The sequence below is a fragment of the Lithobates pipiens genome, unplaced genomic scaffold (genome assembly GCF_037356315.1).
Source record: "Lithobates pipiens isolate NorthernLeopardFrog02 unplaced genomic scaffold, aLitPip1_a1.2 Scaffold_1, whole genome shotgun sequence".
Taxonomy (NCBI): domain Eukaryota; kingdom Metazoa; phylum Chordata; class Amphibia; order Anura; family Ranidae; genus Lithobates; species Lithobates pipiens.
The window spans coordinates 172,927,310-172,942,994 of NW_027507685.1; the positions used below are offsets into that span (position 1 = coordinate 172,927,310).

A 15,685-nucleotide genomic window follows, 5' to 3' on the forward strand; every position below is an offset into this window, starting at 1 on the left:
ATTGCCCCCAAAAAAACATATTTTATAGCAGTGCCCCTCCCGAGACTAGACTCTGGATCCGCCCCTGGTTAGAGTTTACATTTGTGTTTGATCCAGCTGATATCTGCTCTGTGTCTTTCATGTATGACCCGGCTTGTTTGACCCTCCTTGCTCACTTCTGATTTGGTACCGTTTGGACTTTGATCTACCTGTGTATGACCCAGCTTGCCTAGACTACGCTTTGCCTGATTCTACTCTAGTACCCTCATCTGCAGCAGTGAACTCCAAGGTCCAGCAAACATCTACCTTAATCTGCAGTGGTGAACTACAAGCATCAGCTAACATCTATCCTCATCTGCAGCAGTAAACTACAAGGTCCAGCAAACATCTACCTTCATCTGCAGCGGTGAACTACAAGTCCCAGCTGACCTGCTCATGGTATGTGCTCTTGTTCTTTGAACTCTTTGTATAATCAGCACAGCTGAACTGTTACCTGTTATCTACTCCTAGCCTGACAATTACATGTTCCACGGAGTTCGTAATCTATGTCCTTAGATGCTCATGTGGCCTCTTATACGTAGGTCGCACAATACGCACCCTACGAGTGGGGGAGCACCTTTGGTTTACGAAAAAGGGTTGTACAAAACACAGCATCCCTTGACATTTTCGTCAAGTACATAATAAGGATTTCAGACACATGGAGGTTTTTGCCATTGAAGCCATCCCAAAGGGCACCCTAACTGACAACGAAAGATTCTCCCTTCTTTGTCGAAGGGAGACTTTTTGGATATACTCTTTCGGTGCCCTTTTCGCATGATGGCCTCAATGAAGAGATTGATGTTCTCAGTATTATCAAATAATTATCTAATGCCGCGTACACACGACCGGACTTTTTGAGGGACTAAGTCCGACAGACTTTCGACGGAGTTCTGACAGAGTTCTGATGGACTTTCCGAATGAACGGACTTGGCCACACACAATCACACCAAAGTCCAACGGATTCGCACGTGATGACGTACGACTGGACTAGAATAAGGAAGTTCATAGCCAGTAGCCAATAGCTGCCCTCGCGTCAGTTTTTGTCCGTCGGACTAGCATACACACGAGCGGATTTCTCGGTAGGAACTGGGTCCGGCGGAGTTTTGGCGGAAAAATTTGAAACATGTTCCATTTCTAAAGTCTGTCAGACTTTTGCAAATCAAAAGTCCGCTGCAGCCCACACACGATCAAATGGTCTGCCGGAATCATTCCGTCGGACTTTTGATGTTGAAAAGTCCGGTCGTGTGTACGCGGCATTAGGGTCAAAATGGCCCGAAAGGGTTTTTTGAATAATCCATGTTTGGAAATGATTCAATATTGTAATTTGTAACACACAACATCAATAGTAATATTATTACACAGTATCTACCATCATTTTTTTTTTTTTTATTATTCTTTTTTTTTTTTTTATCATTATTCTTATTCTGCATTCATTATCTTTATTTCATATTTTTCATTATATTATATATTATATATACATAAATTTTTTGTTTCATAATGCTCTTTTTTCTTTGATGATTAGTTCATATAATAATTTTTTTTATGACTAGCTAATATCTTTCGTTACTATTTTTATTATTTTTCATTATTATTATTTACAAAGGTTTTTTCCCTTATATATGTTTTTGTTCTCACACTTAGCCCAGGCTTTCATCTGGATAGGCATTAGCCCAGGCTTTCATCTGGATAGGCATTATAATCTGTTTGAAATAATTTAGCAATTTATATTTTTTATCTATTCTTATTTTGTTTGTTATGCTTTAGGATAGATGTACAACACTGTCAGTATTTACATTTCTTATGCTCATTTTAATCACGATGGGTTAACATCATCTTTGCATTGTTCCCTGCCCCCTCAAAGATAAGTAGTGGTCTTTTTACCCGAAGATTTCACCCCCATGATCAAGGTTGGCCGAAGCTGCGACTCTGGGAGTGGAAAGTCGCATTACTCCGCTAAGCCCTAGCTATTAGCAGGGTATGGAGTGGCGCAAGGAGGAAGCCAGTATACTGGCCACTGGCAGGAAGGCGGCGCATTGGTCGGATAGTCAGCTATTAGCAGGTGACCATTTTTGCCCTTAGAAAGTCCGGTTTCATTTGGTCTTCCCTTCGGCCTGTTTGTCGATTGTGGTGGGAGTGGTGAGATGTTCCTTTGTTCCTTATAGCAGCAGTTTATGTTCCTGTATTTCTCCTGTTTGTTTCTTTTCCTTCTGTTTGTATGACAGGCAGGCATGGCGGGTGGGTCTTCCTGCGTTCCAGCCGCCGTTTCACTTCCGGGTTCGCCTTTGACCGTTCTGCGCATGTGCGAGTGCGGTACGAAATCGAGGCTTGGTTTTGCGCATGAGCGTTAGCGGCAAAATGACGCTAGTCGCGCATGTGCACGGGCGCGGTGGTGATGTCACAGGGGCACTCTAACTGGGGAAGTAGCCTGCAAGCCTTGGGAATGTTTGCGGGCTATTGCGGTGACATCCCCTTGCTACTGTTTATCAGCTACTGGTAAGTGGCACTCTAGGATGGGGGGCTGTGTCTTTCCTGTCCCTTGCATTGATCCCTATGTCATTTTCAGCTCGGATGGATATCGCTGAAGATATGGACTCTCCACCACCTGCCTGTGGCCAGCCCCCTCACAAAAAGATTGGGGGGGGGGGGTGTATGTGGTTTGGTTATTGTTTTCCTTATTATTCCTTATTTTGTGTTTCCTGTGTTTTTTTCTTGTTCCTTCAGCCCCTCCAGTTCAGAACATCGCAGCTCTCACAGAGGAAGTGACTCTTCTAAATCGCATCACCAGCGTTCGTCTTCCAAATCTTAACATTGCGGTTTCTCCTCAAGATCAGGACACCGTAGCGAGGAACGATATCATTCCTTGATGGCTTACTCCAGTCACTCAGCCAGTTCCTGCAGGGAAATCTTTGTGTGATATTTACTAAGCTAAGGCTTCTAAAGGAAAGAGGAAATACAGACCAGCAACTTAAATCCCTGGTGAAGAGAGTTGTTAAGGAATCACTTAGAAATATTAATGATCAGTCCTATGTTCCTCCTGCAGAGCCTTCATGTTCTTCAGTGAGGGAGACACAATTACAAGATACTCGGGAATCCTCTTTGCATAGCCACCCTTCAGTTGCCATTTCTGACAGTGACTCTGATGAGGATAGTCCCTGTATGGGATTTGACTTTGCTCTGCTTCCTCTTCTGGTTAAAGCTATTAGAGAAACACTGAATTGGGAGAATTTTCCACTTGTCTCTGAACTTGGCGAAATCATCACAGATGAATGGGGCAAGGTGGAATAGAAAAACTCCATGCTTTATAAAATCTCAAAGCTCTATCCCTTCAAGGAGGATGAAGTGAGGCATTTGGAGTCAGCCCCATTGGTGGATGCAGCCGTGATGAGGCTGGTAAAACATGTGACACTTCCCTTGGAGGATACAGTATCTTTTAAGGACGTTCTGGACAGATGGATTGATGCTGACCTGAAGAGGGTGTACCTTACAGCAGGTATGGCCTGTAAGCCAGCTTTAGCGGCTATGTCCAAGGCCATGGAGGTATGGGCAGATAATGTGGATGAGACGCTCAGAAATAACTTGGAAGAGACAGCCAAAAGCTCACCTATCCAAGAATTGAGGCTTGAATCTGCCTTTCTGGGGGAGGCCTCAATTGACATTATACGCCTTACAGCCCAGTTAATGCTCTCTGTCACCGCCAAGTGGGCCCTGTGGCTGCATCCCTGGCTGGCTGACCCAGCTTCAAAACGCGTATGGTGCCGTATCCCGTTCGAGGAGTCTTCTCTTTTCGGCAACAAATTGGATGAGGCCACTTGGGAAGTGGGAAGTCGGGGTTCCTTCCCCAGGATCGCTGCCTGCAGGGCCAAAGAAGATCTTTTCCAAAGGGGCAGTATCAAGAACGAGCTAGGGAAGCTCGCAGTTACAGACCAGGCTGTGAATTCTCCAGGTCCTGGAAGTCAAGACAATCATCCTTCAAGAAGTCTGCAAAAAGTGATTCAAAATGAGAGAGGGAGCCGACCAAATCTTTTTGAGATTGGGCCCGCTCAGACAGGTCAGATGGGGGCTCATCTTTTCCACTTTCGTCATGTCTGGGCGGCCTCGATTCAAGACTTCTGGACCGTCAAGACGGTCTCTTCAGGTCATGCTTGGAGGTTCAAAAAAGCTTCCAGACTCAGGTGGGTCCCCGCTTCTCTTACAGCTACAGAAGAAAAAAGGCTAATTCTTCTAGCCTACGTGGAAACTTTGTTGGCTCAAAGTGCCGTTATCCATGTTCCAGTCAACCAGCGAGGCATGGGAATTTACTCTCCTCTCCTTATGGTCCAGAAGAAGAGTGGGGCCTGGAGGCCGGTCATAGATCTGACTCACTTGAACCGTTTTATCAAAAAAGAAAGGTTCAAGATGGAAACGTTATCCACAATTCAACAGTCCGTCCAATCAGGAGACTGGATGGTTTCCATAGACCTCAAAGACGCCTATTTTCATGTTCCCATTGCAGAAAAATTCCAACAATTTCTCCGCTTCTCCGTGGGCGAGCTCCATTTTCAATTCACGTGCCTTCCCTTCGGGCTACCAACTTCTCTGCATGTATTTTCAAAAGTACTGTTGGCAGTGGTGGCTCTTCTGAGGACCAAAGGGATTCGTCTACATCACTACTTAGACGAACTTCTGCTGTTGGCTCAAGACAAGGAGCAACTCCTAGTACACAGAGGGCAGGTCATCTCCACCCTATAGGAATTTGGGTGGATCCTGAACTTGGAGAAGAGTCAGTTAGACCCATCTCAGTCCCTGGTGTTTTTAGGGGCCCTATTCAATACAGTCAGGGCCATCTCGTTACCAGAAGAGAAGATGTCAATAGCCAGAGACAGAATCTTTCCAACCCTCTCTGCCTCGCATCTCCAGGCTCTCCAGTGCTTGAGAATTATAGGCACTATGGTGGTGGCAATTCTAATAGTGAGATGGCTGCAGTGGAGGATGAGGCCCTTTCAGAAGGGTTTCCTTCATCAGTGGACAGGCAGCAAAGCCCAGCTGATTCGGATCACCTCATCCATGAGGAACTCCCTTCCGTGGTGGCTCCAGCGGGAAAATCTTTGCAACTGCCATTCCATTCTTCCCATCTCGTGGGTAACTATAACAACAGATGCCAACAACAGGGGCTGGTGCACCCACTGCCTGGCAGAAGTGGCTCAGGGCACCTGGGATCATCCTTCCAGAAGAATGGTGTCAAACATCTTAGAGTTAAGAGCATCCTTCCAGGCTCTACTATCCTTTCGTCATCTGATTTCAGGAGCCTCGGTCCTACTCAGACTTGACAATACTATAGCAGTGGCATACATAAGAAGGCAAGGGGGTACTCAAAATGTATCCCTTCTCTAAGAGGTGGAACCGATCATGACCTGGGCTCAGAAGAACCTGAAAAATCTAACAGCGACATATGTTCTGGGTGTCCAGAACGTCCAGGAAGACTTCCTTTCGCGAATACTCCTAGACAACGAGTGGTCTCTTCACAAGGAAATATTCGATTGGATCCTAACGTTGGGGCTCTCCCCGGATGTCAACTTGTTTGCCTCCCCCTGCAACAAGAAACTACCGAGGTACAGGGATCGCCAAGCCTACGGGGTGGACGCCTTGATGGAGAAATTATGGTTCCACAGGGCCTATGCCTTCCCGCCAACTCCTATCATTCTTCAGTTCCTGAGGAGACTCAGGTCAGAAACAGCAGATGTGATAGCCATAATTTCATACTGATCCAACAGGCCTTGGTTTCCCCTCCTATCGCTCCTCAGTGTCAGGGATCCGATTCCTTTACCTTTCAGACCAGATCTTCTATTGCAGGGGTTGAGGCTACATCCTTGCCCGGATCACCTGTGCCTAAAGGCTTGGTTTTTGAAAGGGGAAGGTTGGAGGCGTTAGGCTGCCCGAAGAGGTTTTTCCTACTCTACTTAGTGCAAGAAGAAGTAGCACCAATCGGGTATATGAGAGGATTTGGGCAAAGTTTACAAGCCACATGTCTTCCAGGTCAAGCTCCTGTAATAGTCTCACAGTTCAGGACGTTTTCAGTTTCTTGCAGACAGGATTGGATATATCACTATCTGTCAGTTCTCTTCGTGTTCAGGTGTCAGCAATTTCAGCCTTCTCTGGAGTCACATGGGCCAATCATCCTTTGGTCCAACAGTTTTTCAAAGGCCACAGAGGAAACCTAGATTTCCCAAAATGGATCTTCCATTGGTTCTGGATTTCTTTTCACAACTTGACAAATCACTTTCAGTCAGAGAATTAACACTCAAAACCTCTTTCCTGATAGCCGTAACTTCGGCAAAGAGAATTTCCGAAATCCAATCTTTAGGTCCAAAGGAGCCTTTTCTCACTTTTTTTTACCCAAATAGAGTGGTCCTAATTCTGATGCTAGGAACAAATCCCAAGGTTACCTCAGTTTTCCATGAAAACCAGGAAATCACACTTCCTATCTTCAATTTTGCTGGGAGTCTGAATCCACACCCTCTGGATGTGGGAGTTACTCTAAAGCAATACTTGGATGTTACAGCTTCTTTTCATCAGACGGACTCTTTCTTTGTTCTGTTCCATGGGAAAAACAAAGCCTCTAAGGCTTCTGTCAGATCCATCGTTGCTTGGGTGATCCAGGCTATCCAATGGGCTTACAGAGAGAAGGGCTTGGCTCCTCCTGAGGCAGTTACAGCGCACTCTTCTAGAAGTCTCTCAACTTCATGGGCGGCCTCACGTCATGTTGCACCTGAAGTGATCTGCAGAGCAGCTTCCTGGTCATCGACCCATACTTTTATGTCTCACTATTGTGTTGAGCCGGCAACTTTATCTTGCATTCATTTTGGTTTGAAAGGTCTGTCGGTTGACAGTGTTAAATAAATCTTTTTTGTTCGGGCATTTTTGCCCACCCGGGTGTGTATGGCGAGTTATTTCCCACACGTTTCTGCCATGTAAGCTGTCAGGAAAACGGAAAAATCCTATCAAAATACTTACTATAATTTTCCTTTCCTGATGGACTCCATGGCAGGAGTTCCCTCCCAAATGGCTGGAGTAGGCTAGTTACCGAACACGGCCGTGGGCAGGAAGCAAATATTTATGGGAGTAGTGTCCTATAGGGTAATGGAGGCGGGACTAAATCCACACGTTGCTGCCATGGAGTCCACCAGGAAAGGAAAATTACGGTAAGTATTTTGATAGGATTTTTCCGGCAACAAGGCAGGACAGGATGATGCCATCTCTAGGAGTTTGTTAGCCAGGCTTCAGGAGGTGTGTAAATGCCCTACTCTTTTTTTTTTTTGAAAGGTGTTTATTTTGGTTTTAGTTTTTCAACAAAAAAAAAAAAAACACAGAGACGGACTAACATTACAGGGGTTTAACCACTAGGCGTCCGCGCTATAGCCGAAAGACAGCTGCAGCGCGGACGCCAATTGCCGGGAGGCCGTCCCTGGACGCCCTCCTGTTTACTTCCGCGTTACGCGCTCACGCACCGGGGAAGTTCTGTGTTGGCCGTGTAAACATATGAGATCATCTTGCATCACCGGCTTTCCCTCCTCACACAGACAGCGTGTGAGGAGGGAGAGATTAGCGGCTGCAGCGGCCGTAGTAATCTGTCCCCAGTGTGCCAATAAATCTGTCCCCAGTGTGCCACCTTTCAGTGCCATCTGTCCCCAGTGCCACCTGTCAGTGCCATCTGCCCCCTAGTGCCATCTGTCCCCAGGGCCACGTATAAGTGCCATCTGTCCCCAGGGCCACGTATAATGCCATCTGTGATCAGTGCCACATCAGTGCCACGTGTCATCAGTGCCACATAGTGCCATCTGTCATCAGTGCCATATCACTGTCACCAGTGCCACATATTAGTGCCATCTGTCATCAGTGCCACCTGTCAGTGTCACGTGCCATCTGTTATCAGTGTCACATGTCATCAATGCCACGTATCAGTGCCATCTGTAATCAGTGTCATGTGTCATCAGTGCCACGTATTAGTGGCATCTCTCATCAGTGTCACGTGTCATCAGTGCCACGTATCAGTGCCACGTCGTGTCACTGTCCTGGTGCTCCAAGCCCTTCAAAAGTGTAATCAAAAGTGTAATAGTTAGCCAACAAGTTAGATGTGTAATTTATGCTCCTAGAACACGTGACGGTGCTCCCTGCATGTTGGGCCTCTCTAAGTAACCAGGCTGTGGAAAAGTCGCACACATGTGGTATCGTAATACTCAGGAGGAGTAGCAGAATTTATTTTGGGGGTGTCATTTGTGGTATACACATGCCAAGTGAGAGAAATAACCTATTACAATGACAATTTTGTGAAAAAAATAAAAAAAATCTTAATTTTGCAAAGAATTGTGGGAAAAAAATGACAACACCAAAAAGCTCACCATGCCTCTTAATAAATACCTTGGAATGTCCATTTTCAAAAAAGGGGTCATTTGGGGGGTATTTGTAATTTCCTGGCTTGTACGGGTCGCAAGAAATGAGATAGGCCACCAGTACAGATGTGATCAATTTTGTATGATTTGCACCACAGCTTGTGTACTCTCTTACTTTCACAAAGACCAAATAATATCCACTAATTTGGGTTATTTTTACGAAAGATATGTAGCAGTATAAATTGTGGCCAAAATTCCTGAAAAAAAAAATAATTTACTAAATTGTATCACAGAAACAAAGAAATTTTTGTTTTTTTTCAAAATTTCCGGTCTTTTTTCATTTATAGCAGAAAAATTCCTGAAAAAAAAAATAATTTACTAAATTGTATCACAGAAACAAAGAAATTTTTGTTTTTTTTCAAAATTTCCTGTCTTTTTTCATTTATAGCACAAAAAAAACAAAAAACAGAGGTGATCAAATACCACCAAAAGAAAGCTCTATTTGTGGGGAAAAAAGGACAAAAAATTAATTTGGGTACAGTGTTACATGATTGAGTAATTGTCATTCAAAGTGTGAGAGCACTGAAAGCTGAAAATTGGTCTGGTCACGAGGGGGGTTTAAGTGCCCAGTTGTCAAGTGGTTAAGGTGCATATGACTACATCAAGTCATGTACTATTTAGTGTACACAGAGCTGGGAGTCCCTGAAGGAACAGAAAAACCCCAACAACATACATACACACACATAAGACCCCATATCAGCAATAGATTTTCAAGATTCCCCAATGTAGCGAAAGTTCTACGCAAAACAATCCCTGGTTATTGTGATGGCAACCTTCAGATCACTGTTCCCGAGTTCCATTGATACACTGATGGAGGACTCATCGAGTGAGTTGTGAGGAAAGGACATCCTCCAGAAATCCTCCAAGACATCCAACACATGCCCTACTTATATATCAATTTAAATTTGGCGAGGACCGCATGAACGTTACGAAAGAAGGCATGGGCTGAAAGAGGGCCCCCATCCTTCCAATGCAATAAGATGGTTTTATGTGCATAAAAAAACAGTATACATAACAAAGTCCTGGCGTGTGTACGAGGAACATGATCATTAAGAATTCCTAAGAGCCCAACCTCTGGGGTATGAGGTATCGGTAGGTAAAGCTTGTGGTAAAAAAAAAAAAGCAAATAGATCATTTCAGAAGGTTGAGAGTACAGGACAGGTCCAAAACGGGAAAAAAAAAATTTTGCAGCAGTCATATCACATCTAGCACATGCAATATCCTGGCCAAGTCCCATCCGAACCAGCCTGGCTGGTGTGTAATGCAAGGGATGTATTAACTTAAATTGGATCAGTATGTCAGCAGTGCTGATTATATCCTGAAAACATATCTTGGTTGCCTCTTCCCTGTTCTTCTCTGAAAGCTCAGGCATTGACAGCAGTCATTTGTGATGAGAGTTCTGGAAAGGATCCGCCCCAACCAACTGGAGGCAACCATAAAAGGTTGTCATCAGCTTGGCAATTTCCCGGAAACGACAAGAGGTCCTCAATGGATGATTCCATGAGCTTAATGGTCAATGACCCAAATTGTGCCCGAAAGGCATGTCTTAGTAAAAGATATTTAAAAAAGAATTTATGGTCCAGACCATACTTAAAGTGGTTGTAAACCCTTATGCCCCGTACACACGAGAGGGATTAAGTCTGACAGACCTCCAAAGGAGTTCCGCCGGAGTTTCGACGGAGTTCTGGCGGACTTTTCGACCGAACGGACTTGACCACACACCATCACACCAAACTCCGACGGAGTCGAACGTGATGACGTACGACTGGATTCGACGTAGGAAGTTCATAGACAGTAGCCAATAGCTGCCCTAGCGTCGGTTTTAGTCCGTCGGAGTAGCACACACACGAGCGAATTTTTCGAAGGGGACCGGGTCCGGCGGAGTTCCTTCGGGAAAATTTGAAGCATGCTTCATTTCTAAAGTCCGTCAGACTTTTGCGAAGCTAAAGTCCGTTGCAGCCCACACACGATCGGATAGTCTGACGGACTTAGTCCGTCGGAGTTTGGATGTCGAAAAGTCCGCTCGTGTGTACGGGGCATTACAAACCACTTTGACCTACAGGTAAGCCTAGATTAAGGCTTACCTGTAGGTCCAAGAAATATCTCCTTAACCTATATAGTTTAGGAGATATTTGCCCGAAAACGGGCACCGCTGTCTACGGCGCATGCGCCGTAGACCGCGGCGCGCAGGCGCACTGAGCGCGGCATTTCCAAGAATGGAGCTGCCGCGCGTGTCGACTCCCGTGCGCATGCGCGGGAGTGACGTCATCGCGGCTTCGCCGAATGACAGCGGCGGAGCTGCGAGACGCCACCACCAAGATGGATGCCGCGGACTACAGGGGACAGCGGCGACTTTGCTGGCTCCTGTGTCAGGTAAGTGACACATAATGGACTACTATGCGATGCATAGTAGTCCATTATGCTTTGCCTTTGCAGGGAATGAAAGAGGAAGTAAACTCATCAGGGTTTACTTCCTCTTTAAGTCTAAGTGCGTCAAAGGGTAGTAAGGTATTATGCTCAACTATATAAGAGAGATGAGTGATACCAAATTGACCCACCATGTTAAGTTCGGGTGACCAGGGAGGTTAGGATACCCAAAGAGGACTGTGTCAGAGTTTTTCCCCCCTCCCAGCAAGCCATAAAACTGACATCAACAGGAGACAATCTATGCGCATCAATTTTATATTTTTTTATGACATATTAGGTGGAGCGCACTAGTTTACTCTTTACACATTTAATCTAGAGCCCCGGATCTCTTTGACCTATGTAGTTCATCCCTGAGAGAGGTAGAAGGTCCAAAGAGGGTCGTTAAGAGCACTGTGGAGGGAGTTTAAGGGTCAGAGTGTAGGCAAGCATGGACGTAGGTGCATTGGGAAGCAAGAAAAGTAGTTCCTTAAATTTGGGTAGGCCAGGCCTCCCACGTCCTTAGCCGCCTGTAATGAGGACTTGACTATACGTAGCTGGCGGCCATTCCAGACAAAGGAAGAAAGGGTGGAGTCTACTTTCGCAAAAAAAATAAAAAATTTAGGGAGGAAAATTGGGGCAGCTCGAAAACAATATAGAAATTTTGGTAAGAAAATTATTTTAAATAATATTTATGCGGCCAATTAGATTGAGGGGCAGTGACGACCAGGTATGAAACTATTCCATCATCTGTTTGACTATAGGAGTAATGTTGAGTTCTTCGTATTTAGAGAGGTCGCCATGTATTTGAATACCTACTTATTTGAAGGGGGACGTTAATTGGAGACATGACCCCTGTATTCAATAGGAAAAGGAGGGCCTATAGCAGGGATATGCAATTAGCGGACCTCCAGCTGTTGCAGAACTACAAATCCCATGAGGCATAGCAAGACTTTGACAGCCACAAGCATGACACCCAAAGGCAGAGGCATGATGGGACTTGTAGTTTTGCAACAGCTGGAGGTCCGCTAATTGCAGATCCCTGGCCTATAGGAAAGGCCTGAGATTTTTTCCCAAAACACCCGATGCCCTGAAACTACACCAAACTCCTCCACTACATGCACTAGGTTTAGTAAATGAGCTTTCCGTGGTAATATACTTTCCAAGTATATAAGGGCATCGTCCGCGTAGAGAGATCTTCTCTTCTATTGGAGCAGAGCGGATGCCCCCTATCTCGGACGTCTGCCACACCACCAGGGCCAAGGGCTCAATGGCCAGTGCGAACAGAAGTGGAGAGAGAGGGCACCCTTGCCTGGTACCCCTCTGCAAGGAAAATGACATGAAAATATCTTTGTTGGTGTGGACTCCGGCCCTCGGGTCAGCATATAATAGTCTGAACCAAACCCCATTCATGCCATAGCTTCCCATAGGAAGGACCAACTCACAAAAAGGCTTTCAACACGTCTAAGGATAGAATCAATCCACCACATTTCGCATGTGGTGCACTATGGACATGCAAGAATAGCCTACGAATGTTATCAAAGGTGCTCCTGCCAGGCATAAAACTGGATTGGTCAGGCAGTATGAGAGATAGAATAACCGTCTGAAGTCAAAGAGCGAGAATCTTTGTTAGAATTTTTGCATCACTGTTTAGGAGGGATATGGGACGATAAGACCTACATTGCAGCCGATCCTTGCCAGGTTTGGGTATGACAATGAGTGCTTCATTCATAGAGTCAGGAAGGTTCCCCTGCTTAAGAGACTCCTGGAATGTCTTAAGGAGCCTGGGAGCCAGGTCCTCTGTGTGCCCGGTACCATTTTGAGGGGAGGCCATCTAGGCACAGAGTTTTACTGGTTGGTAATAGGCGTATGGCCATAGTTACTTCCTCTAGTGTTATGGCTTTATCTAGGAGGAGTTGCTGGGGGGTGCTGAGCGCTGAAAAGTCAAGTGATTCAAATAAACCCATAAAGACTTGCTCTGAAGGTACAGTTTTATCTTCATAGAGCTTGCTAAAAAATTCTGCAAAGGTTTGGTTGATAGTCTATGCGTCAGAGGTAGCTGACTCATCTGGCAGTTGAATTTCAGCAATCGAACTGTCTTGAAAGTCTGTGTGGGCGAGATATGCAAGAAGCCTACTGTTTTTTTCCCCTCATGCTCATAAATGCGGGCCAAGAGGTAGTTGTTGCTTCCTGGTGAAATCCACAATATCAAGCTGCAGCACCCAATGAGCGTCTGTCAGCATACCATGAGTCTCGGAGGAAGGGCTTACTTGTATGGTGGGCGCGTGCCTCATCCAATGTTTTTTTGGAGAGCATCTTGCGTGGCCCGACCAACAGATCTGTACCGTTTGATACTTGAGATATAATATGAGCCCCTGAGCTCTGCCTTAAAGGCTTCCCAAACAGGGCCCCTGGCTGCAGAGTCAGAGTTGGAGGACCAGTAATTAGCCATGTCAGTCGGGATGGACTCCAAGATTTCCGGCGTGGCGTGTCATGCGACTTGAGCGTGTGAACTGGGGGGGGGGGGGGGCTTAGCATGTTTTTATTTTTTTTAACAAACATACGGGTTTGATAAACTGTTACCATAAAAATTAGGCACAATAAAAAAAACTGTGACCACTCATTTTATCCTGTGGGGTCTCTGCATAGATAATATTTGAGGGGTTTTAACTAACCTTCAGGACTAAAAATGTGAACTTTACTACAGGTGCAAAATAATAAAAAAAAAAAGCAAAACCTGCTCTGGCAGTGAAGGGGTTGAAGCCCCTTCAGGTTTTTACTAGTGTCCCCATTCCATTTGTCCTTGCAACCGTTGTCACGGGAGGGAGGTTTAAGTGTGCAGAAATCTTCTCATGGGGGAGTGGAAACTTTGTAAGTTTCAATTTTCTAAGTCTACCCTTAGTTTTGTCAAAAAATTTCCTCACACTTTTGTGACTCCACAAAAGGAAGTGAAGGGAAATTTCCCCCAACAGGATGCTTAAATTAAAAAAACAGCAGGAGTTTTATACTTATTCTGTACCTGTGACTGGAAAATAAATTGAAAACAATAATTAAAAATAAAATGTTTGTCTTTAAATAAACCTGATAAACTGGTCTGGCTGACAAGAGAACCATGACTTCCTTAACGGCTGTCGTTCTTCCCTCGCGGAGACCCCGCCCTGATAGAGCAGCCAATGTTTCTCCGCTTAGTTCACGACTCTTCCCTTAACTGCTCTTGAACCTCCGGACATCATGTCGCGGCGCAGTAAGTCTCCTTCCTACTCTCGATTTGTTATACTTCCGCTGCGGACTGCTGTTCACCATAGTGTGTGTTTTTACTCCCGCAGAAAACCGAAGACCCGGGAAGGGAGCCGCGAAGCCTCAGGTACTGGCAGAGCGGAGAGCATGGACTTGGGGCATGTGTGGGCAGAGTGGGGCATGCTGGGAAATGGAGTCCGTGGCCCTGTTGAAGTGAATGGGCGGGAGCTCAGAGGGGACTACAATCCCAGCATGCTGTGCGGGCCCATGTGGCTCCATGGAGAGCTGAAGTCGTGGGAATGTGTGTGCTGTGTTTGTAGAGCAGGAACTACACAATACCATGTCTGGTATTGTCAGTAGTTATAATGTATTGCTACCGTAGTTATCCTAAAGAATGCATTCAAGAGGCCTTCATCTTTATTTATACAGGAACAATCATTACTAGTTAGTAGAGCTGCACGTTTCTGAATAGGAATCACAATTTATTTATTTTTTGCTTAGAATATCACAATTCTCGGCATAACATCATCTTTCACGTTATACTATATAAAAAAAAAAAAAACGATTGTTATTTTATTCTCTAGGGTCTCTGAGAATATATATATATATATATATATATATATAATGTTTGGGGGTTCCAAGTAAGGATGAGCTCAGGCGTGTTCGCATGGAACACGTGCAGAGCTCGCCAGGAAGTCGGCGCAGCGTTGCGCTAATCACAGGCAGTGAGACATTGCCCTGATGTGCGGCTGCAGAGATCAGGCAATGTCTTACTGCCTGTGATTAGCGCAGCACTGCGCAGACTTCCTGGCGGGCTCTGCACGTGTTCCATGCGAACACGCCTGAGCTCATCCCTAGTTCCAAGTCATTTTCTAGGAAAAAAAAAGATTTTAATTTGTAAGCAACAACTGCAGTCTGCTCACATAATTTGTAATAAAAACATCTTTGCCATTCTGAAGCTTCCCTCCAACCACTTTGCATATTATTTTATATATACTGTGATTCTGTACTTGACAGATATGTTGGAGAAATCTCCCTCCATTGAGTCTGGCTGCAGCCATTTTAACTGTGGGCAGCTGAAACCGCTGCCTGTTCACTTCCTGGAAATACACAGACACACAGAGGTATTTCGTCACATTTTGGCTACCCGCTGGACTGCGCATGCACGACACCATCGTATGCGTACCTACACTGTGGCGATCTGCGCTTGTGCAGAATTTTGTGGCCACACCCCTGAGTCCAGGTTCAAGTCCCACCCTCCAAGTGGATATAGAGTTACAGGGGTCTTCAAACTATGGCCCTCCAGTTGTTCAGGAACTACAATTCCCATCATGCTTAGTCATGTCTGTGAATGTCAGAGTTTTACAATGCCTCATGGGATGTGTAGTTCCACAAAAGCTGGAAAGCCGTAGTTTGAAGATTTCTGAGTTAGATTATAATTTATGCCGAACGAAGCGAGGCCGTACCCGAAGCGTGGCAAAGTGGGCTTACAGCAATGTTGGAACGCATATGGGGGCATCGCGCATGTGCACTTCAGTGGGTAGCAAAATGTGATGGGTAGCCGAATGTGGCATGACAGAGGCACACCTCCAGCTCTGCAG

At 45.4% G+C, this 15,685-nt stretch overlaps 1 protein-coding gene across 1 annotated transcript in view; it reads left to right on the forward strand.

Annotated features, from left to right (window-relative positions):
- The first annotated feature begins 13,959 nt into the window (after positions 1 to 13,959).
- GNL3L (G protein nucleolar 3 like) overlaps positions 13,960 to 15,685 on the forward strand; it is a 33,034-nt gene continuing 31,308 nt past the window's right edge. The window contains exons 1-2 of the mRNA XM_077478900.1: positions 13,960 to 14,091; positions 14,174 to 14,211. Coding sequence (XP_077335026.1) covers positions 14,079 to 14,091; positions 14,174 to 14,211 — 51 coding nt within the window. The 5' untranslated portion in view covers positions 13,960 to 14,078. The remainder of the gene's footprint in view (positions 14,092 to 14,173; positions 14,212 to 15,685) is intronic.